The sequence below is a fragment of the Oncorhynchus masou genome, chromosome 12, assembly GCF_036934945.1.
Source record: "Oncorhynchus masou masou isolate Uvic2021 chromosome 12, UVic_Omas_1.1, whole genome shotgun sequence".
Taxonomy (NCBI): Eukaryota; Metazoa; Chordata; class Actinopteri; order Salmoniformes; family Salmonidae; genus Oncorhynchus; species Oncorhynchus masou.
In genome coordinates, this window is record NC_088223.1 from 40,758,100 (window position 1) to 40,782,249 (window position 24,150).

Genomic DNA, 24,150 nt, shown 5'->3' on the forward strand with positions numbered 1-24,150 from the left:
ATACATAATTTTCTTTAGGAATGTAGTGGAGTAAAAGTAGTCAGAAATATAAATAGCAAAGTACAGATACCGAAAAAAAAACGACTTAAGTAGTACTTAAAAGTATTTTTTACTTAAGTACTTTACACCACTGGAAACCACTACAAAAGGACACCAATAAGAAGAGACTTGCTTGGGTCAAGAAACACGGGCAATGGACAGTAGACCGGTGGAAATCTGTCCTTTGGTCTGATGAGTCCAAATTTTATATTTTTGGTTCCAACTGCAGTGTCTTTGTGAGACGCAGAGCTGGTGAACGGATGATCTCCGCATGTGTGGTTCTCACCGTGAAGCATGGAGGAGGTGTGAAGTTGTGGGGGTGCTTTGCTGCTTACACTGTTGGGGATTTATTTAGAATTCAAGGCACACTTAACCAGCATGGCTACCACAGCATTCTGCAGCAATATGCCATCCCATCTGGTTTGAGCTTAGTGGGACTATATTTTTTTTTAAACATGACAATGACCCAACACACCTCCAGGCTGTCTAAGGGCTATTTGACCAAGAAGGAGAGTGAGGGAGTGTTGCATCAGATGACCTGGCCTCCACAATCACCTGACCTCAGCCCAATTGAGATGGTTTGGGATGAGTTGGACCGCAAAGTGAGGGAAAAGCACCCAACAAGTGCTCAGCATATGTGGGAACTCCTTCAAGACTGTTGGAAAAGCATTCCTTGTGAAGCTGGTCGAGAGAATGCCAAGCGTGTGCAAAGCTGTCATTAAGGCAAAGGGAGGCTACTTTGAAGAATCTAAAATATATTTTGATTTGTTGAACACCGTTTTGGTTACATGATTCCATATGTGTTATTTCATAGTTGATGTCTATTATTCTACAAAGACAAAACCCTTGAAAGAGTCCAAACTTTTGACTGGTACTGTATGTATATTATATCTAACCCACATACGACTAAGCAAAATAGACCACTAAATGAACTGACTCCAGAAGATAAATAGCAATATGCAAGAACACTATAGTTGAGTTACAGTAATAGGCAATCAAGAAATGTCTGAGAAAGGAATTCTAAATACAAGTGTATTTACTTTGTAAAATGAACAAATTCACACACAAGGCATAAAGCTTAAGTTACAAGGCAATACTGACATTAACAAAGCATATATACTGAACAAAAATTTAAATGGAACATGTAACAATGAATTTAGTGAGTTAACAGTTCACATAAGGAAATCAGACAATTGGATTAATTAATTAGGCCCTAAAGACTTGGCTGGGGTGCAGCCATGGGTGGGCCTAGCCAGGCCCACCCACTGGGGAACCAAGACCTGCCAATCAGAAGGAGTTTTTCCCCACAAAAGGGCTTCATTGAAGACAGAAATACTTGAGTTTCATCAGCAGTCCGGGTGGCTGGTCTTAGACGATCCTGCAAGTGAAGAAGCCAGATGTGGAGGTCCTGGGCTGGCGAGGTTACGCGTGGTTTGCAGTTGTGAGGCCAGTTGGACTTACTGCCAAATTCTTTAAAAAACATTTGAGGCGGCTTATGGTAGAGAAATTAACATTACATTCTCTGGCAACAGCTCTTGTGGACAGTCCTGCAGGCAGCATGCCAATTGCACGCTACCTCAAAACTTGAGACATCTGTGGCATTGTGTTGTGTGACAAAACTGCACACATTAGTGGCCTTTTATTGTTCCCAGCACAAGGTGTACCTGTGTAATGATCATGCTGTTTAATTAGCTTCTTGATATGCCACACCTGTCAGGTGGATAGATTATCTTGGCAAAGGAGAAATGCCCACAAATAGGGATGTAATTACATTTTTTGTGCATATGGAACATTTTTGGGATCTTTAATTTCAGCTCATGGGACCAACACTTTACATGTTGCGTTTATTTTTGTTCAGTATAGAAAGCACCAGTTATCCTCAGAGAAGAAGTTTGATAAAATAATATTACTATAGTATCCATGTTTGGTATTAATCACACATTCAATAGTGAGTCCTCTGAATACTCAAACAGAGATGTACATTTTCTCCCCTCAGAGGGGGTACGGCTGACTAGTCCTTGGTTATTGTCCTTTCCTTGTGTTCCTGGACAATTTGCCATGCAGGTCCAGGTGATAGAGAGCACATAAATTAGGGCTGAGCCTACATGAGTTTACTAACAAAACTGGACAAGCTGGGTCATGAATAGAGCTCGGCTGAACCAAATAGCAGGATTTCATTCCTTTCAACTGCATTACAAAAGCACAGGAAGAAACACAGAACGGATGTGCATCCAGGGAGAGCGCAACAGTACTCAGAGCTCCAGCTTTATGCAGATACAGGCATGGTTTGTTAACATTTGGTCTTTTTTCAGGAATCTGCCCACAAAATGAAAAGTAATAGACAGACTGGATGGTTGACCGACATTCTCATTGGACTGCCAAAGCATTGCAGCAAACAAGATTCCAAATTGCATACAAAAACACAGATGGTATTTGATAACATAGTGAAATCTATTTCGTCGCCAGTCAATAGAGCATTACAAACCTCTAGCCAGACAAACCTAGCTTATTAAGTAGTCTGCTATGGCCTTAAAAAGTAGGGACATAAAACAGTTCTAACAATAGTATTCAATTGCCCTTAAGTACAAACAGTAACATAAACCTAGCAGCAAATCAAGCTAATGCTAGCACATACAACAAAGGCCAAATATTCCTTTTTAATCGAAGCATTAGCACCTCAGACGTTTTTCATTTAAATCCTGGATTATATTCATTAGGGTACACAACTGAAAAAGTTAAGAAACTTGAGCGTTTATCAGACAAGAGCTGGTTTTCTTTAGATTTGTTGCCTAATAAATACACACTCCTGTTGTGTCAGATAGCACAGAACTATACAGTAGGCTGCAGTAGCTCCTGGAGCTGGCAGAGGGTGCTGTGCAGTGTGGCGGCCAGTGTCTCAGCCTGGGTTTCCTCACAGCAGTTGAAGGCTGTTACGGAGAAGTGGACATGGTCCGACTGGGGGTTGTAGCACACAGCGTATCCGTCTGGGACGAGAGGTCCGAAACACATTACACTGTCCGTGTTTGCAGGCACCTAGTGTAAGGGGTTTAATATAGTTGAGAAGTTGGGGAGAAGAGAAGGAAGACAGGGTATAAAGTTACTTTCACATATGTGGCAAAATAAATGCATTTTTTACAGATCAAACAATTTACTTTAAATTGGCTTGCACAATAGTTCCCTAAATGTGTGTCTTGCAAACATTTCTGAACATGGTACCCACAAGACGATATAAATAAATTGCCAAACATCAAGTAAAAGCCTTAAAATATAAATATATATGACACATACACTTGCAGATCTGCAACTTGTTTAGCAACTTTATAACTCAGACCTACTCCAGTACTGTGGACACTATCCTGGTAAAAGGGCTCAATCACAAAGCTGTACACCACTCCAACCAACGCTTGGCATTGCGCATGGTGATCTTGTGCTTGTGTGTAGCTGCTCGGAAATGGAAACCCATTTCATAAAGCTCGGTAGTGAGTGTTGCAACTGAGGACCAACTATTTGTACGCGCTGTGTGCTTTAGCACTCGGCAGTCCCGTTCTGTGAGCTTGTGTGGCATACCACTTCACGGCTGAGCCGTTGTTGCTCCTAGACGTTCCTGGTTCAAAATAACAGCACTTGCAGTTGACCAGGCCCGCTCCAGCGGGGCAGAAATTTGACAAACTGACGTGTTGGAAAGGTGGCATCCTATGATGGTGCCACGTTGAACGTCACTGAGCTCTTCAACAGTAAGGCCATTCTACTGCCAACGTTTGTCTATGGAGATTGCATGGCTTTGTGCTCGATTTTATACACCAGTCAGCAATGGGTGTGGCTAAAATAGCCGAATCCACTAATTTGAATGGGTGTATTGTAGAATAATAGTGAAGACATCACAACTATGAAATCATGCAGTAACCAAAAATCATAGCATTCAACCAATCAAAATAGGTTCTATATTTGAGATTCTTCAAAGTAGCCACCCCTTGCCTTGATGACAGCTTTTTACACTTGGCATTCTAGGTGTCCAAACATTGGACTGGTATTTTTTATATTTATATACATTTATTTTTTTCAAGCAAACATTTTGCTGGGCATTTGTTTGGAGGCCAGGACTGCTTGGCCCTCTTCCAGGGGACCCTTATTCATGCGGCTCTCTGCACTGGTCGTGACCTAGTTCACTTGCAAACAAAGATTTTTATCAACATCTTCAATGTCTGGGTTTGGGAGTTGAGGGGGAGGGCATGTGCTGGGAGCGAAACAGAGGGGATTGAGCGGCCATGCCTGAGTCCAATTCAAACATTGCTGACGTAGGAGATGATTATGTGTTAAAATAAACATATCACTTCTAAAAGTTAATATTCTGTTAACTCAAACCCAAATAATGCTGTTGACTCATCCTATACTAAAACTTGTATCTCAAACAGATGCTTGCTCTTTCTTCAGAGATGATGTCATGCTCCTGAGGAGAATGAACTGGCCAATCAGCAGTCTACTTGCGCTAATATTTTTAATTTAGAGACATACGCCCACACCATTCTGGGGGAACAGGCATGGGTCTCCGGGAGGGAGGGTTTGGCTCTTCGCTATGGAGGCCGGTAGCCTAGTGGTTAGAGCGTTGGGCCAGTAACCAAAAGGTTTCTTGATTGAATCCCCGAGCAGACAATGTAAAAATCTGTCGTTCTGCCCCTGAGCAAGGCAGTTAATCCACTCCCCCCCCCCCCCCGGCGCCGAAGACGTGGATGTCGATTAAGGCAGCATGCCGCACCTCTCTGATTCAGGAGGGGTTGGGTTAAATGGGGAAGACACATTTCAGTTGTACAACTGACTAGGTATCCCCCTTTCCCAATGATTGCTTATGGCAGTATGAAAGAAGTCCTATTTGAGAATTTATGTTACACCTCCACCTTTCCTCCCCCCACCTGAAGAATGAAATGATGTCATATCATTAACGTGAAAACCAATAAAAAATATTTAACGTAAAAAAACAATTCTCACTCAGCTGATACCCAATTAAGAATGAATATGCATAGCCCATTCATTCAAATTAATTTATTACATGAATGACTTGAATACAGTGACAATTCCCTGATGTAAACAGGATTACCTGGCTCGATCAATGGCCCTGTGTTGACTTCGATAAGCTACAAGTGCGCACAAAAACACCATACTAAACAGAGAGGGACACAGACCCGATATAATATTGCATTATCCGACACTCGCCTTTCGATTACATGATTATATCCTGTCATTGGAATGAATGTTGCAATCTTGTCCACTTCCAATGGAGTTGTACTTTACCTGTCCTGTTCTCAGTTTCCAGTGGGTGGCCAGCCCATAAGCGGTGTCCATGAACAGTCTGGGCACGCTCAGTCCCTCCTCGATGGCCTGAAGCTTCAAGCCCAGCAGGTGGCGGTCGATGGATTGTCCTTTGAGCGCCTAATTTAGATAAAGGTCAGAAGTAATTAGATGACAGAAAAGTGAAACAAATTACTGAGACGATGGAAGCAGAAGCATTGGGTGTAGTCACCTGATCAGTTAGAGTGACGTAGGTCTCTATGGCCTCTCTGAGTAATTCCAGCTTTGCCTCTCTCTGCAACACACAAATAGAGCGTCAAGACGCATCAACAATGTCAATTAATAGAAACCCCCTGTAAAGCTGCCATGTATTGTTGGCTTTGTTAATAACTGCAAGTAGTTGCTTTTCTCAGCCACCCACGAAACAAAATGGGCTTTTGAGATCATTGTCAGTGCACATTTGTTGATATTCCTTGCTAGTTTGTAAGTTATTTACCCAGTTATCGGTCATATATGGTCAGCAAACAGGGTTTGTACGGTCATAAAAATCCTGGAAAAGCCATGGTTTGTCACCTGCGTATGCCGGTGCGAGTGGGCCGGAGGAGAGAGACATAGCAACATAATAATGATAAATACAGGCTAACTAGATATTGTGTTGCCTGGAAAGTTGTCAGTAATTAATGTCATTGTCATGTCCTAAAAAAAAAATGCACGCAACAAACAGGTGCGTTACCAATGCTACGTACTCATGTTGTAAAACCATCTCTCAAGCGCTCAATATTGGGACTTGAGAAATAAACCTGACACGGTTGAAAAGCTGTGATTCCCCTGTAATCAACATTATTTTTTAACATTCTTCAAATGAGCCAAAAAGACAAATAACTCACATTCTGTCAATTAGATCTCTGGAATATTTTAGCCGTACAAGATTATAGATAAACATCTCTTAGTTACCTTGCTTTGAAGTAGCCTACCTTAGTCATTTGATCCCTAATTCATTGAATGAGGGAATTATTTTATAAAGAAAGTATTTGGTTGTAATATTTTATATAGGCTACTAAGGGTGGCCAACCATCCTCCAGGAGAGCCTTAAAGGGTTTGTGTTGTATTTTGAGACAGGCTTGAATATGCAAAGAAGCCAACAGGCAGAGGGTAGCCTACACTTTGGTCTGATTCTCTATGGTAATAATAATTGATTTTATTTAGTAAAATGCTTCTCACCGAGATAGAGGGGTCATCAAAGGTAAGCACAAACTTGAGCATTTGATTGGTTGGAGAGCGGATGTAGTCTGTGCGCCCCCCTCGAAACATCCTCTGGGAGGCAATGTCACAGGAGGCACAAACCTCATTGTGAACTCTGATGGAGAAAAGGAGAAATGGGAGAGCAGGGGTACGTTCAGTTTGCTTTAACATTTGCTGTGTTGCGTGACGTTTTGAACTGAACGACACGTTTCCCCAAAATGGTGTGCACCTTTAAAGTATGCTTGCTCCCTTTTCGTGGGTGCGGCCTTATCAATCTGGGTGTGACCATCTGAAATAGCAAAACTCGTGCAGCACACCATATGTATGGTAACTGCCCTCTGGGCCACCATAATCACAATGTTTTTTTCAACTGGTCATTCAGTACAGTACCGTTTCAGTTGAATTCAACATTGCAAACAGTCCTGTTGTACTGAACGCAACGCAAGTATTGAATTTGGACACAGTGATTGTTGTTAATCAAAACTCATTTACAAAATTGAAAATGCAGATATTCCAGTCAGAATTTTGGCTGCCAAGAACATTTATTGTCCCATTTATTAACCACGAGAGTATAATGCTTCTTGTGTGAAAATGTACTAGCATGTCTATGAAAATCAGTACCAGAGTTTGAAAACATGAACTGCACACATCATTTCCTTATTATTGCATACGGTATCCTAGTTTGAGGCTGAATGCCCTTTGCAAGTGATTGCTATGAGCTCACTTGTAGTAGGCCAGCTGCAGTGCCACCTGGATGAAGGCGTTGGGACTCAGGTTGTGCTGTTTGGGCAACTCCTTCCCAAACCTCTGGAAGTTGAAGCAGCGGATATCCAGGTCGTTGATCAGTCTGGAGGGGGGAAGACAAATTCATACTCCATTAATAAAGCATCAGATTACAATGAATGGAACAAATCAGCTCTCTTGTTCAGACAAGTTATGAATACGGGCCCAGGTTAGTTGTTGAATTCAAATTATAAAGATGACTCTTCACTCCGTTGGGATAGAAATGTATCAACAGTTGTCAGTTTAGCCACAGGATGGCAGCAAATGTGCTGAACCCAGGAAAACACAGCCAGCTCAGATCACAAACAATTACTTAAAATAGAATTAGTAGGTCAGAAGGCACCAAAGCCTTACGCTGCTGACCGTGTTTTGTCATGGTTACATCAACACTTAGGGCAGCTAATCGTGTTTACACGCCTCCATTTGCTTTGGTCCATGTCACTTTCATTTCAGCTGAGTCGTGTTGAAGTTCATAGCAACGCAAACATTGACTACACAGAGGCTGGGTGCTTCTTATCGTTGTCATTGTAGTACTGAATCACCAACTACACTTATGCACTCAGTGTTCGGACTGTAGTCGGAGGTGTGTTGAACCAGTCAGTATGCGCACCATATTAAAATCCTATGCGTCAATCTAATGAACATTAAAAAAATCCCCATCAAAATCTGTCAGTTTAAGCTATTGATAGTTTTGTTTTTGTATGGGCTGCGTGTCAATCCAGCACTAACTCGCCCTTCAACATCTGAGGTGGAAAGTGGCAGAGCTGTTTGTCAGACCAGAAGACATCCCAAAAATCGGTCTTCACGGAAAACAGTTTGGCCTACTAGCTAATATGTCAAATAAAAGCAATGCTTTTTACCCATTTTTCTCCCCAATTCCGTGATAGCCAATTGGTAGGTAGTCTTGTTCCATCGCTGCAACTCCCGTACTGCACCAATGTGTCGGAGGAAACAGCGTACAACTGGTGACCGAAGTCAGCGTGCATGCACCCGGCCTGCCACAAGGAGTCGCTAGAGCCCAAAGGGACAAGGACAAACCCTCCCATAACCTGGACGACGCTGGGCCAATTGTGCGCCACCTCATGCGTCTCCTGGTCACGACCGACTGCGACACAGCCTGGGATCGAACATGGGTCTGTAGTGACAACTTAGACCGCTGCGCAACTTGGGGTTTTGGTGTGTTCTCCTTTTGACTCCTTCCGCATATTTGCAATCAAATGCCAGAATTTTCTTAACTCGGTTTCCAACGGACATGTTACTGATTTCAAAACTTGGTCCTCCAGAAAGTGTAGAGCATTTGCAAAACTTTTGCAGCTCTTTGTGATATCTTTCAAAAAAGAAGCATTAGAAAGGATTACCTACACATACTGAGCAGCTCATGTTATAGACAGAAGCGTGCTACATGGCAGACCAATCCGAATTCATCTCTCTGCATGTCCAGCCCATCATTGCTTGCGGGAAGGTTCCTGACATTTTCCATGGCTACACCAACTAGGCTTGTAATTTACCAATTGTATTTGTATTTACAGATGGCATACAAGTTTGATATTAAAAAGGCATTTCGATAAAAATAAAAGTATGTTCAAATGCCTCTCCTGTGTAGTGACGCACGACAAATGCCTGGTTTCCTGAAACGAGTCACATATTTAGATCAAATAAAGACTGATATATTTAATAACACAAGAGTAATGAAACAATGCATGACAAATGCATAGGGTATGCAAACTCACATATCAAGGTTTTGCTTGGCATGCTCGATATCTCTCTTAATCTCACGGTCAATGTTGAAGTAAAGCTTCTTGGGCATCTGAAGTGGGATCAAAGGGGTTTTCTTTGGGTCCGGTTTCTTACTGCAGAGAGAAGAACGAGGGTAAATGTTAATTGGCATTGTGTGTTTTTTTATCAACTGACTGTTTTTCTTCCGATAAACCTCAATATTTTGAAATCATAAGAAACTGACATGAATACCGTATACATACAGTATGTAATTGCGCAAGTAATGCAGAAAAAGTAGATAAGACCCTCCCCTGTCTCATCTCACCAGTATTGTAGAATGTGATCCAGAAGAGTGGCTATTGGTGGACCTTCGGCCGTGGCTTGCTCATACAGAAGCCCCCATGAGCCATCCTCACCCACCACAAACTACAAGAGGAGGAATAGTGGAAGAGAAAGGTAACTAATTAGTTTACCAACAATTGCTGCTCAGTCCATTATCATTTTTGTTTATTGATTTATTTTATTTCAGTGTTATACAGCATTTGGTGCCCAGCCCATATGGACTTTTCAATACAGTTTTCATCAAGTATGGGATCTATGACTGGTTGGGTCATTTGGATAATTCTACTGCTCTACCCACCTGCAGTGTTTTGTCAAACCAACGATTGCCACTGTTCGAGTGTGTCCCGCCCCCATGCAGGATTTGAGCTGCCATACGACTGGAGTACCTGTCAGTCAAAGTAACACAGAACTTCATTGATTACTGATGCGTTTTGGATTATTAGATTTAAATTAGTCATGAAGTCCTTGGTGTGTCAAACATAACTGAGCAAAACGTATTCAGACTGTACAGCAACTTGCATTCAATTTGAAAAAAATAGTAACATACAGGCTGAGAGAAACAATATTGTGGCTCATACTTATCATCTGAGACCCTCATGACTGGAGAGTCCAGACACAAGGTGAAAAGTCCCTTCTCAATTGCTCGCACTGACTCCTTGTTCAATTTATCTGGGTAAGGAAAAGAGGGAGAGCATGAAAAAAAAGGATACGAGGTAAAGCACTCCTTACTGAAGATAACAATAGATTATGACTTCAGAGACCAATGTTCCCTCTATTTCTTTTCACCACTGAGCAAATTTCAGGTCTGCTGAGCGTTGAACTTAGTGAAAATTCTTTGCAACTTCCAGCACGTGTTTACTGTGAACACTGAGGCTGTACCTGCTTTTAGTTACAGTTTTAACAGTGGCCAAGTTGGCTACTGTTGCCACTTGATCATAATGTGGGCCTACCATCAAAAACAACAGAGAAAATGCATCCCATAACATTTTAACATGGAAATAGCTGTTCTATCATTCAGCCTTACATTCCATGAGACTTTTGAAAAAACATGCAGGGTTTAACATTAACCTGTTTATCCACTTGTCCTTCAGACAAGGTGACTGAAAATTGTTGCGTTATTTGATGCAAGAAACCACTTTACAAAATACAATGTCTTATTATTATTATTATTATTATAACCTCTGCCTATTGGCTACAAAGCTTATTCAAGCCTGTCTTAAAATACAACACGGCCCCTTTAAGACAAAAAAAAGCTCTTTACCAGACTTTCTTTTCAGATGTCTAGAAATGTACACGTTTTGTGCTCTTATAGGAAGCAATCACTCCCCCACTGCTGACTACAAATTATGTATAACTGAGCTAATAACTCACTATCTAGCAAAAGATATGAACAAAATGTGCACATGTTCTCAAAACAACCACATCTACTCACAAACCCAGCTGTAAACACAGTCCAGTTCAAAATAAATGGCACAGATCCACACGGGCCTACTGCAGCTCTGATCAGTTACGCCCACCAGTCTCTGTAGATTAATAAGGACTGAGTAGTGTGCAATGTAATCCTACTCCGAAGCATTCTGCATCCAGCAAAATATCTTCCATAGTTAAGTTTTGTTTCACTAAGTTGCATTGAAAGTGACTAATATTGCATTGATTCTATCACAATTGCCACAGTAAAGGGAAACATTGGTGGTGTTAACAGGGAAAACATGAGTGAAGTTCAATCTCGTGCGTCTCTCCGTGGGCTGATATTTCATCTGTGCTCTGCGCGGCAGTCACTGGGAGCTGCGTGGCAGTCTCGGGGTTACTGCGCGCCTGTGTGGACATTACTAGCAACATGTATTTGAAAACAGTGTGATCCTCTGCATCACACACCCTGGCACGTCCCATACTCTGGGTATGTTTATGGATATGTATAGTATAATGCTGTGTCTATCATGTCTACCTTTGAGCAGGCGGCTGTAGGCCTGGCCCCAGGTCTGGCGGTGCTCGCTGGTCAGGATGCCCATTGGCTCCTTGTCAGTCTTCCAGGACTCAGCCCTGATTCGCAGAAGCTGGGCATGGATCTGGCTCTCTGTCATCCGAGAGCCATCACTGTTGTATACGTCCATCTGAAAGAACTGGATGGGACAGAGTAGAGAATTGAACTGTGATGTGGAAAAGCTAATCCATGCTTTTGTCACTTCAAGGTTAGATTACTGCAATGCCCTACATTCAAGCTGCCCGGATATGGCACATGGCCTAAATAAACTTCAGTAAGTGCAGAATACAGCTGCTAGAATATTGACAAGAACCAAATAATTCCATCACATTATTCCTCTGGCTTGTGAGGTGTAGAGATCTTCATGGACTATACCCTGCCTTTGTTTTCAGGGTAGTAAGAGTGGCTTGTTGATATTCCTTAAGTGGTGTGTGGGCTGTGCTTTGGCAAAGTGGGTGGGGTGATATCTTGTCAGGTTTGCCCCGTCCAGGGGTAACTTCAGACAGGGCCTCGCAACCCCCCTGCTTTGATTCAAAGTAGCCTAGACAAAATCTGACCATAGAAACGCGGAGGCAATTATTTTAGACGTTCACATGCCATTTAAACCAGTTTCCCATTTGTCACGTTCTATTGATTTTCAAATCAACTTCCTCTCATTTTCCAGTGGCCAAAGGCACAAGTCATACTAGCAAACCATGCTAGTTGTTGCATCTTTAGATTTCCCTTTCTAAATGTCTAATGGATATTTTCATCTATGTGACATGAAACCTGCGTGCATACGTGGTGCACTTTTGACAGTGTTTTCCAGCTAATTGCATTATGAAACAAACATTTGCGCATAGCTACACTTACGTGAATAATAGTTGATCAACATTCAAAATGTCCAACGCCACATTTTCCTAAAACCCTGTCTTAGGCATGCTCTCGCTAACTCCCCTCCCGTAGGACCGTGCTTCAGGACTACCTAGCTTGACGATTTATAGCGGTCCCTGTCCCAATTGTTATATATTTTTAGTTTGGACTTAGGAGGCCCGAAAAAACCCTTAGGGCTTTTTCTATGCAGAAAAAGCTCTGCCCTCTATTGCCACCATGAATATTATTTGACCTGCTGGTCATCTATGAACGTTTCAATGTCTTGAATTATTTTTAAACGTTAACGTACTCTTAAAATCGACACCCAGCACAGCCAGAAGAGGACAGGCCACCCACCGCTCTGAGCCCGGTTCCTCTTTAGGTTTCTTCCTAGGTTCCTGCCTTCTAGGGAGTTTTTCCTAGCCATTTTGCTTGTGAGTCTGCATTGCTTGCTCTAAGGGGTTTGAGGCTGGGTATCTGTAAAGCACTTTTATAAAGCCCTTTTTACAACAGCAGTTGTCAAATACATTTGATTGGGTATCATTGCCATGTTTATTAGTCTGTAATATATGATCAATTGGAGCTGTCCCCTTCGCTCTGCGTAGCCGCTCTCATCTTGAAGAAAAAAAAACGTTAAATCCTCTTTGACCACAGCCATATAGTCAGTGATGCATACTGTGGGTCAAGCTCACCTGGTAGTTCCTCACCACTGTGATGTGGCGGGCACGGCTGTGATGGGTGATAGTGTCGTGTTTGCGGCCTGGGATCCGACAGGATGAGAAGAGAAGGGGAAAGAGCTCCATACAGAGTGGCTGGCCCCGCATGTACTCCACTGGCAAACGGCCACTGAGATACAGAGAGAGAGAGAGCATACAGATACAGTTACTGACAGTATTCCGTAATAAATTTAGACTGGGTATATAAACCAAAGCATACAGGCCAACACAGAGATAAAAGGTTAAAACGCTAAAATAGCTGCGAGAGAGTTTCTGCAACCTAGGATACAAATATTGATATGGTTCACCATTTGGTGAAACATGACTTGGAAAAACTGGTCAGTAATATGTAGCTAATATTAAGGCTTCAGGTCTAAGACGCCGTATATGTACAGTACAATCGTGATGTGGCACTTACTTGTCTACTACATTTTTGAAATCGAGTGCAGCAGCAATCAGCTTGGATGCAAACCTGGGTCGACACAAAATATGTTAGAGAACGGCCCAGACAGAGTACTGTTTGTTCAATGCAAATCAAACTTCACCTTGCAACATACTACTTTGTGCATTATCATAAAATGGGGGTGGAACTGTTCAAAGTTCCTCATATTTCCTACAGCTATAGATAGTATATAGATGTATGAAATAACATTCGGAAAGTATTCAGACCCCTTGACTTTTCCCACATTTTGTTACGTTACAGCCTTATTCTAAAATGGATTCAATAGTTTCTTTTCACTTTATCAATCTACACACAATACCCCTTAGTGACAATGCAAAAAACAGGTTTAGACATTTTTGCAAATGTATATTTACTCAGTACTTTGTTGAAGCACCTTTGGCAGCAATTACAGCCTCGAGTCTTCTTGGGTATGACGCTACAAGCATGGCACACCTGTATTTGGGGAGGATCTCCCATTCTTCTCTGCAGATCCTTTCGAGCTCGGTCAGGTTGGATGAGGAGCGTTGCTGCACAGCTATTTTCAGGTCTCTCCGGAGATGTTCAATCAGGTTCAAGTCTGGGCTCTGGCTAGGCCACTCAAGGACAGTCAGAGACATGTCCCGAAGTCACTCCTGCATTGTCTTGGCTGTGTGTTTAGTGTTGTTGTCCTGTTGGATGGTGAACCTTTGCTCCAGTCTGAGGTCCTGAGCAGGTTTTCATCAAGGATCTCACTGTACTTTGCTCCATTCATCTTTCCCTCGATCCTGCCAAGTGTCCAAGTCCCTGCCGCTAAAAAACATCCCTACAGCATGGTACTGTCACCGCCATGCTTCACCGTATGGATGGTGCCAGGTTTCTTCCAGACATTTCGCTTGGCATTCAGGCCAAAGTGTTCAATCTTTGTTTCATCAGACAGGAGAATCCTGTTTCATGGTCTGAGAGTCCTTTAGGTGCCTTTTGGCAAACTCCAAGTGGGCTGTCATGTGCCTTTTACTGAGGAGTGGCTTACGTCTAGCCACTCTAGCATAAAGGCCTGATTGGTAGATTGCTGCAGAGATGGTTGTCCTTCTGGAAGGTTCTCCCATCTCCACAGAGGAACTCTGGAGCTCTGTCAGAGTGACCCTCGGGTTCTTGGTCACCTCCTTGATCAAGGCCCTTCTCCCCTGATTGCTCAGTTTGGCTGGGCGGCCAGCTCTCGGAAGAGTCTTGGTGGTTCCAAACTTCTTCCATTTAAGAATGATGGAGGCCACCGTGTTCTTGGGGACCTTCAATGCTACAGAAATGTTTTGGTGCCCTTCTCCAGATCTGTGCCTCCACACAATCCTGTCTCGGAGCTCTACGGACAATTCCTTCGACCTCATGGCTTACTTTTTGCTCTGACACGCACGGTCAACTCTGGGACCTTATATAGACAGTTGTGCGCCTTTCCAAATCATGTCCAATCAATTGAATTTACCACAGGTGGACGCCAATCAACAGGGTGCACCTGAGCTCAATATTGAGTCTCATAGCAAAGGGTCTGAAAACGTATGTAAATACAATCGTTTTTTTTTTTTATTGTTTTTTTTTAAACCACCTGTCTGCAGTTGGACCGACTAAGTTGTTCTCACTCTGTACTCAGCAAATCCACAGGTACAAATGCTGAGTGAGTGTACAACATCTTCCAACCAGATCATGTCAACACTGGTGACTGTGTACATTCAGCAAACCAGCCTACTCCTCTAGTATCTCACAGGCACATAGTGCATACAGGTATGCCAGTATGTTGCTGACTGGCACTCACACAAGCTGGCCCCTCCAGTCTGAGAAGTCCCGCTTGGGCAGGGAGATGGCCGGGTTAGAATGCACGGGCAGGGGCTGTCTGCTCTCCAGGTACGCCCACTGCACCCACCAGTCAGATATCTACAGTAGAGGACAGGGGAAAGGACAACAGCAAAACAACTATCAATCATGCAGTACAGTTCAGAAAGGAGGGCAGCTGTGGAAAGACACTTTGAGCCATCAGAGTGAAACTCAAATTAGCACCATGCATTGTGTGTACTATAAAGTGTCATCCAAAATCACGCACTCCACTGATATTTTCTTATCTTAGTCTATTTATGTCGGTTACAAATTGTGCATAATTTCCGACATTGTTTGCATACCCAATTGTTGGAGTGTCTAGCTCGTCTCTCCAGTCCCTCTTGAAGTTGCGGACCGAGTCCCCCCTCTCCGCAAAACTTTTGGATATTCTTGCGGGTGTGGACAAGCTCTTCTTCAGGTATCAGGGGCTCCAGGGCTCGTAGGTACCCCTGCAGAGTCTGGGCCAGCGGGGGCACCGGCTGGGCGGGCACCAAGGAGGAGAAGCATCTCTCCTGGCTGGATCCAGACACAACCTACATGTATGTCCAGATAAACAATGTTGAGTAATACGACGAGTTGATATTTGAACAACAGTTAAGTTTGAACATTTGTTATTTGGGTCACCCAGTGCTATTTCGGGGTCACCCACCTAGGGACCGTAGGATCTGAAAAACTCCATTTGATTCATATTAACGGTCATTGTGTACGTTACCCTACGTTGTCAACGTTGCATTCTAGGCGCTAGCTTAAAAACCCAACATTAGCATGAATTACGTGAATAAGAAGCACATGACAAATATTTTCCAAGATGTGAAATAAACTTGTTCTCTGTAATATCGTATTTTTTTGAAATCGTGACATTACGTCCTTTCGAGGGAAATAGGCAGGTTTCTCGACTAATGCTGCATTCACAACATCTTGTAATTTGGTAAATACCAGCATACGACTGGGAAATATCCACTTGAACGCTCCTCCAACTGTAATTACTAGAAGGAAACTCGTCCATCCTCACCGTGCTCCAAGGTATATCAAGCCTTTTGTTTATATACTCAAAGCTCCATTAGTAGCTTATTTAACTACTATGGGAGTCTGTCAGGTACTCAGCAGGAAGGTCTGATTGAACTATTATTAAAACAAGACCTTGATGGCAAAAAACTGGAGGCCTCTTACACTTCAATGTTGTGATGCAAAAATACTAGCAAAATGCATAGCACTCAGAATTAAAAAAGGTTTCTACCAGGTATTGTTCATCCTGATTAGACAGGTTTTTAACATGGACAATAGCTTATCTCCAATCTACGATAACTACTAGAAACACAAGAATATGAAACATCTAAGAAGCCAAACCTGGTATTCATAGCAGATTTTGAAAGGCCTTAGTTAAAATAAGACTGGATTTCATATCTAAATGCCTGGAGTTTTTACATTTCGGTTATTCTCTTATTCAATGGGTAAAAGTAATGTATAGAAACCCCAGGTGTGAAGAGTAAATACTTCAAAGAGTTTTGAACTTTCAAGAGGCGATAAACACGGGTGTCCGATGCCAACATATCTTTTCGTTGTGGCCATCAAAATGATAGCTATTAAAATCAGATCAAATAACAGAGGATTAGAATCCAAGATTTAAAAACAAAGGTGTCCATGTATGCTGATGACTCAAGCTTTATATTAAGTCTGCAAGCTAGAACCCTGCAATGTCTCAAGGAAAATCTAGATAACTGTTCTGGCCTCGCTGGACCATATTATGTATCGGATCTTTAATTTATTTTTTTATTTTTTTACATTACCCTGCAGTTTACCTATAAAATAGGCTGACTGAAGTAGACATACTTGGTACTCATAACACATACAATTGAAGTCGAAAGTTTACATACACTTAGGTTGGAGTCATGAAAACTAGTCTTTCAATCACTGCGCAAATTTCTTGTTAACAAAACTATAGTTTTGGCAAGTTGGTTAAGACATCTACTTGGTGCATGACAAGTAAGTTTTCCAACAATTGTTTACAGACATTATTTCACTGTATCACAATTCCAGTGGGTCAGAAGTTGACTGTGCCTTTAAACAGCTTGGAAAATTATTTGGCTTTAGAAGCTTCTGACAGGCAATGAGTCAATTGGAGGTGTACCTGTGGATGTATTTCAAGGGCTACCTTCAAACTCAGTGCCTCTTTGCTTTACATCACGGGAAAAACAAAATAAATCAGCCAAGACCTCAGAAAAAAAAGAAGGTCTCCATAAATCTGGTTCATCCTTGAGAGCAATTTCCAAATGCCTGAAGGTACCACGTTCATCTGTACAAACAATAGTACACAAGTATAAACACCATGGACCACGCAGCCGGCATACCGCTCAGGAAGGAGACGCGTTCCGTCTCCTAGAGATGAATGTACTTTGGTGCGAAATGTGCAAATCAATCCCAGATCAGCAAAGTACCTTGTGAAGATGCTGGAGGAAACAGGTACAAGAGTATCTATATCCACAGTAAAACGAGTCCTACATCGACGAGTCCTATAACCCGAAAGGCCACTCAGCAAATAAGAAGCCACTGCTCCAAAACCGCCATAAAAAAGCCAGACTACGGTTTGCAACTGCACACGGGGACAAAGATCGTACTTTTTGGAGAAATGTCCTCTGGGTCTGATGAAACAAAAATAGAACCGTTTGGCCATAATGACATCGTTATGTTTGGAGGAAAATGGGGGAGGCTTGCAAGCCGAAGAACACCATCCCAACCGTGAAGCTCGAGGGTGGCAGCATCATGTTGTGGGGGTGCTTTGCTGCAGGAGGGGCTGGTGCACTTCACAAAATAGATGGCTTCATGAGGTAGTACAGTGCCTTGCGAAAGTATTCGGCCCCCTTGAACTTTGCGACCTTTTGCCACATTTCAGGCTTCAAACATAAAGATATAAAACTGTATTTTTTTTGTGAAGAATCAACAACAAGTGGGACACAATCATGAAGTGGAACGACATTTATTGGATATTTCAAACTTTTTTAACAAATCAAAAACTGAAAAATTGGGCGTGCAAAATTATTCAGCCGCCTTAAGTTAATACTTTGTAGCGCCACCTTTTGCTGCGATTACAGCTGTAAGTCGCTTGGGGTATGTCTCTATCAGTTTTGCACATCGAGAGACTGAAATTTTTTCCCATTCCTCCTTGCAAAACAGCTCGAGCTCAGTGAGGTTGGATGGAGAGCATTTGTGAACAGCAGTTTTCAGTTCTTTCTGAAAAATATCAATTTTTACTAGGATTAAATGTCAGGAATTGTGAAAAAAAAAGACAGTTTAAATGCATTTGGCTAAAGTGTATGTAAACTTCCAACTTCAACTGTACATACATACATACATACATACATACATACATACATACATACACAACAAGCTCTCCACAATTCATTTCAATAGAAAACTAGTCAAAATAGACAAGATCCTAATTTGTAAGTCGCTCTGGATAAGAGCGTCTGCTAAATGACTTAAATGTAATGTAAATGTAATCCTATAACCATGGAGAGGTAAATACATATCTATTTATGGGAAATTACACTGATTAACTCTTTAGTCTGGTTGGGTTGAGATTATTAAATATAAAAGCACTAAACCACTCCCTAAAAGCTTTACTTAAACCCAAAATGGTTCTTAAGTAGATTACCAAGAAAAGCTCATCCATTGTTTAAAAATAACCTTTTTGCCGATTGCCTCGTCTCATTTTCGATTAATTGAAAATTATACTTATTTTCCAAAGTATCTTTTTTTTTAAACAAGCGTTGCAGAGCTGATTTCAATTTCATCCCCCAAAAAAGATGGAACAAATATTACAACAAATATTATGGTCGAACTGAAATGTGTTGGTTGATAAATTACCTGTACTTATGGAAAACATGTTTGAAAGGGGTATTTTGTTTTTAAAATGATATTGTAAATTGGAACGGTAGAGTTGTGTCTTTCATGGAGCTATCGGAATTGTATGGGAAGGTCTGCTCAATCCAAGATGGATTACAGCATAACCCCAAAAAATGGAGGCAGCATGTGGCAGTGGGAGGTAGGGAACTGGTTTGTCTGCCCAATATAAAGGATCAAAACTGTCTGAGGAACAAAAATAACAAATAGGAAAGTATACCAGTTTCAGTTGAGGACCAGGACGTTGACAGCTGTGCCATACAGATTGCAAAATAGCTGGGAAGATATGATGTACCGATTCCATGGCACAGGGTGTATGAGTAAAACGCTGCAAGACTCAAGACTCGTGCTTTTCAGCTAAAATCATTGTACAGAATTCTTGCCACCAACAAAATGTTGATAATTGGGGCATACAACCATCACAGCTCTGCAGATTTTGTTGTGAAGATACAGAATCAATAGACCATTTGTTCTGGTATTGCCCTCAAGTAGGGTGAGCATAAAGTTAATATTAGATTGACCCTAGAAATAGAATTGTTGGGAGATCTGGAGAGACCTGGTCAGTCAAATACTTTTACTAAGAGTATTAGTAATTATCTTCAACTTGCAGTCTGTGGATTCCAATCGATTAGATAGATACAAATTGATTGTTAGGGTCTATCAATTCCCCATTCCATATATCACCAGTAGTACATTTACCATTAATTCCTATCGTCTAAATCTACAATGTTTGTTTGGTTATGGTAATGTCTGTTAATGAACTCAAAATGTTATTATTCCAGTCTTTTATCGTTCTCATTGTAGGAGTAGACACGTTGTTTGCAGAGCACACAACCTATGCTACACTTGTGAGAACCAAGTTGTCAACTTAGTCATTGTCTTTTGTTTGGAGTGCTCCTGTCATTGTCTTTCCAGCTCTCTCCCCTTAGATAACCACTCAGTGTGAAAGGGGAAAAAGTCATACTCTGATCCAGTAGAAACACCATAAAAATAGGCCTACCGGATGACGTCTTATCCCTTGAGCAAATAGCCTACAGCTGTGTTTGTCCCGAGCTCACTGGCACAGGAAGATCTGTGGGTCCAGAATATTTTATTCAATGTGGCAAATGAATAGTTTATATAATTGTTTCAAGTTCATTGCAGACAGGGTTAAGTAGCCAATGTGATTTATCAGGATATTTTCTACCTGCAGGTTGCAGTGTTTTTGTTTGCTTTATAGGCAATAGAAATTAAACCTAAAAAGTATCATTTTCATTTGGATAGAATTTTGATTAACCACAAGACAATGATTTTGAGATAAGACAATATTAATGAAATGAAACTGTTCCATGAAAATGTGCACATGAAAACCATAAATGGCACGCAGATTGGTAGAAATGGTAAGATAAATTGGCATTCCACATTAGCAAGTTTGCCAACTCCTACTAGCAACTTCAGGAGAGTAAAGTTAAGGTTCTCTCTGGCTCCGAGTCATTTGTGTCTTTCATCAAACAGTTGATTTTATTAAAACACTGTGTTTATATATGGAAAAATATTTTTTATAATTTTGAACAATCGATTGGTCAAAAGACAACGATTTTTGGTCGACCAAGATTTTTGGTCGGGGACAGCCCTACTCTTATTATTGATATTGATTATTGTACTGCAATGTTGAGGGAGCTAGCATGCAAGCGTTTCACTGCACCTTCCTTTTATCCCTGCTGTAAACTGTATGTGACAAATACATTTGATTTGAAAACACAGAAATCCTACTCATTACTTTACATGCTTATTAATCTATGTCAGCCAGAACGGGGCACTTGACTCAAGCCCAGAAGGCATCCAGTGCAAAGTCCTTCCATTTGGGTACCCTGGACAGGAATCTCCTCATTGATTCAGTGAAAATCATATTCTGTTTTAACTCCTACCCAAATATTGTTATTGATTCATCCTATACTCGTATCAGTGGCCAAAGCATAAATTGGAGAGAAGGAATAAAAAATACAAAAATTAAAACACTTAAAAAAACACCTAAAAAAATGCTTGCCACACCAACAAACTATCATGGTCCAAACACACCAACAGTCATGAACAGGGCACGACAACACCTTTTCCCCCTCAGGAGATTTGCCATGGGTCCCCAGATCCTCAAAGGGATATTAAACAGCAGCACCATCGAGAGCATCCTGACCGGTTGCATCCCCGCCTTGTAGGGCAACTGCTCAGCATCTGACCGTAAGGCGCGACAGAGGTTAGTGCGTACAGCCCAGTACGCACTACCAACCTAACTACATGTACAAATTACCTAGGATAACCTGTACCCCCGCACATTGACTTGGTACCGGTACCACCTGTATATAGCCTTGTAATACACTGCTCAAAAAAATAAAGGGAACACTTAAACAACACAATGTAACTCCAAGTCAATTACACTTCTGTGAAATCAAACTGTCCACTTAGGAAGCAACACTGATTGACAATAAATGTTTCATGCTGTTGTGCAAATGGAATAGACAAGTGGAAATTATAGGCATTTAGCAAGACACCCCCAATAAAGGAGTGGTTCTGCAGGTGGTGACCAGACCACTTCTCAGTTCCTATGCTTCCTGGCTGATGTTTTGGTCACTTTTGAATTCTGGCGGTGCTTTCACTCTAGTGGTAGCATGAGACCGAGTTTACAACCCACACAAGTGGCTCAGGTAGTGCAGCTCATCCAGGATGGCACATCAATGCGAGCTGTGGCAAGAAGGCTTGCTGGGTCTGTCAGCGTAGTGTCCAGAGCATGGAGTCGCTACCAGGAGACAGGCCAGTACATCAGGAGACGTGGAGGAGGCCGTATGAGGGCAACAACCCAGCAGCAGGACCACTACCTCCGCCTTTGTGCAAGGAGGAGCACTGCCAGAGCCCTGCAAAATGACCTCCAGCAGGCCACAAATGTGCATGTGTCTGCTCAAACGGTCAGAAACAGATTCCATGAGGGTGGTATGAGGGCCCGACGTCCACAGGTGGGGGTTGTGCTTACAGCCCAACACCGTGCATGACGTTTGGCATTTGCCAGAGAACACCAAGATTGGCAAATTCGCCACTGGCGCCCTGTGCTCTTCACAGATGAAAGCAGATTCACACTGAGCACGTGACAGACGTGACAGAGTCTGGAGACGCCGTGGAGAACGTTCTGAGGCATGCAACATCCTCCAGCATGACCGGTTTGGCGGTGGGTCAGTCATGGTGTGGCATTTCTTTGGGGGGCCGCACAGCCCTCCATGTGCTCGCCAGAGGTAGCCTGACTGCCATTAGGTACTGAGATGAGATCCTCAGACCCCTTGTGAGACCATGTGCTGGTGTGGTTGGCCCTGGGTTCCTCCTAATGCACGACAATGCTTGACCTCATGTGGCTGGAGTGTGTCAGCAGTTCCTGCAAGAGGAAGGCATTGATGCTATGGACTGGCCCGCCCGTTCCCCAGGCCTGAATCCAATTGAGCACATCTGGAACATTATGTCTCGCTCCATCCACGTTGCACCACAGACTGTCCAGGAGTTGGCGATGCTTTAGTCCAGGTCTGGGAGGAGATCCCTCAGGTGACCATCCGCCACCTCATCAGGAGCATGCCCAGGCATTGTAGGGAGGTCATACCGGCATGTGGAGGCCACACACTACTGAGCCTCATTTTGACTTGTTTTAAGGACATTACATCAAAGTTGGATCAGCCTGTAGTGTGGTTTTCCACTTTAATTTGGAGTGTGACTCCAAATCCAGACCTCCATGGGTTGATAAATTTGATTTCCATTGATAATTTGTGTGTGATTTTGTTGTCAGCACATTCATTTAAGAAAAAAGTATTTAATAAGTATGTCATTCATTCAGATCTAGGATGTGTTATTTTAGTGTGCCCTTTATTTTTTGAGCAGTGTAGTTACTTCTTTAGTTTATTTGGTGAATATTTTCTTGACTCTTTCTTGAACTGCATTGTTGGCTTAAGGGCTTGTAAGAAAGCATTTCATCGTTAGGTCTACACCTGTTGTAGTCAGCACATGTGACAAAAAAGTTTGATTTGAAATACCAGTTGGAAACATTCACATGCTTTGAACTAGTTGAGAAACTAAAAGTACAGCTATCATGATTGTAAACAAATTCATTAACAAATTGTTGCATTTAACTGCAGAAAAGTAATTTCCTTAGTAGATGACGTCTGGTCAGTATAAGGGAGAAGAGCGTTCATGTGGATTTTTCGTAGACGTATGTGGTAAATACCACCTTCCCACTTGGTCATGAACACAGCATAAATACATTTTTTTATGGGAAGGAAAACTAACTCATTTTGTAATTAATTATAGGTAATTTTCCATTGACATCTGGACAGTTTAAAGTATCTCTGGTAAGATGCAGAAAAATAAGGGCGTTCGAGTGATGTGCCAATCAAAACATGACCAGCCAGAACATACCTAAATAGGAAGTTTGTAAGTGTGTATGGGGGAGGTTCCCCATACCAAAACAACTTCCAAATGCCACAGTATTACAATTTAAAAGGGTTTAACTATTCAGATAACTTACGACTCACCCTAGACAGCCAAACTCTGCATGTTCTCGCAGTTATTTTTCTCAAAATCATCTCAACTCACGAGCCACTCCTTTACCAGATCAAAGGCGCGAAATTTCTTGAGAAAGTGTTTTGGAAAAAATATATAGTATACACTTTTCCTAAGTAGATAACCTGCTCAAATGTAGCCAGCTAACAAATGCCAGGTGAGTTTTCTTCGAGTCCTTGCATAAATCTTTGGGTGTCAAAGACTTTGTTATTGTCCAACTGGTGAAAATTTATCGTTCCAGGTTTGGAAACTTTGACGGGCTTTGACATGGCAGAAAATGGCAAACGCCAACAGTCACGGTCCCTACAGGGCAGTGGTGAGAAATCTTGGGACTTTCGCAAAGAATTCAGATTAATTTCTGTAGCAAAAAATAACACAGCTAAATCGACACGTGTCCAATGTTTCCGTAAGCCAAAACCAAAGAGCTCCTACAGAACAATAAGACA

The 24,150-nt window shown here is 42.0% G+C and overlaps 1 protein-coding gene across 2 annotated transcripts; it reads right to left on the reverse strand.

Annotated features, from left to right (window-relative positions):
* Positions 1-1,869: 1,869 nt before the first annotated feature.
* On the reverse strand, positions 1,870-24,150 carry cratb (carnitine O-acetyltransferase b). Of its 2 annotated transcripts, XM_064980575.1 has the most exons (16): positions 23,677-24,150; positions 15,541-15,771; positions 15,180-15,298; positions 13,373-13,426; positions 12,931-13,084; positions 11,351-11,525; positions 9,984-10,074; positions 9,704-9,791; positions 9,389-9,489; positions 9,078-9,197; positions 7,289-7,411; positions 6,544-6,679; positions 5,555-5,617; positions 5,326-5,463; positions 5,132-5,194; positions 2,983-3,072 (listed from the first exon to the last, which is right to left on the reverse strand). In XM_064980575.1, the coding sequence occupies exons 1-15, from the start codon at positions 23,725-23,727 to the stop codon at positions 5,141-5,143; spliced, it is 1,698 nt and encodes a 565-aa protein (XP_064836647.1). In that variant the 5' UTR covers positions 23,728-24,150; the 3' UTR covers positions 2,983-3,072; positions 5,132-5,140. The 2 variants fall into 2 exon arrangements, with proteins under 2 accessions (XP_064836646.1, XP_064836647.1); XM_064980574.1 differs by lacking the exon at positions 5,132-5,194 and having other exon boundaries at positions 1,870-3,072; positions 23,677-24,149.

What these genes read in the sequence shown, in the direction of transcription:
- cratb (XM_064980574.1), bottom strand. Translation starts at nt 23,727, where the DNA reads ATGATTTTGAGAAAAATAACTGCGAGAACATGCAGAGTTTGGCTGTCT. An exon ending in CTAGACACTCCAACAATTGG is followed by an intron (nt 15,299 to 15,540) that starts GTATGCAAACAA and finishes CCTCTACTGTAG; the next exon opens with ATATCTGACTGGTGGGTGCA. An exon ending in CTGCAGCTGGCCTACTACAA is followed by an intron (nt 6,680 to 7,288) that starts GTGAGCTCATAG and finishes TTTCTCCATCAG; the next exon opens with AGTTCACAATGAGGTTTGTG.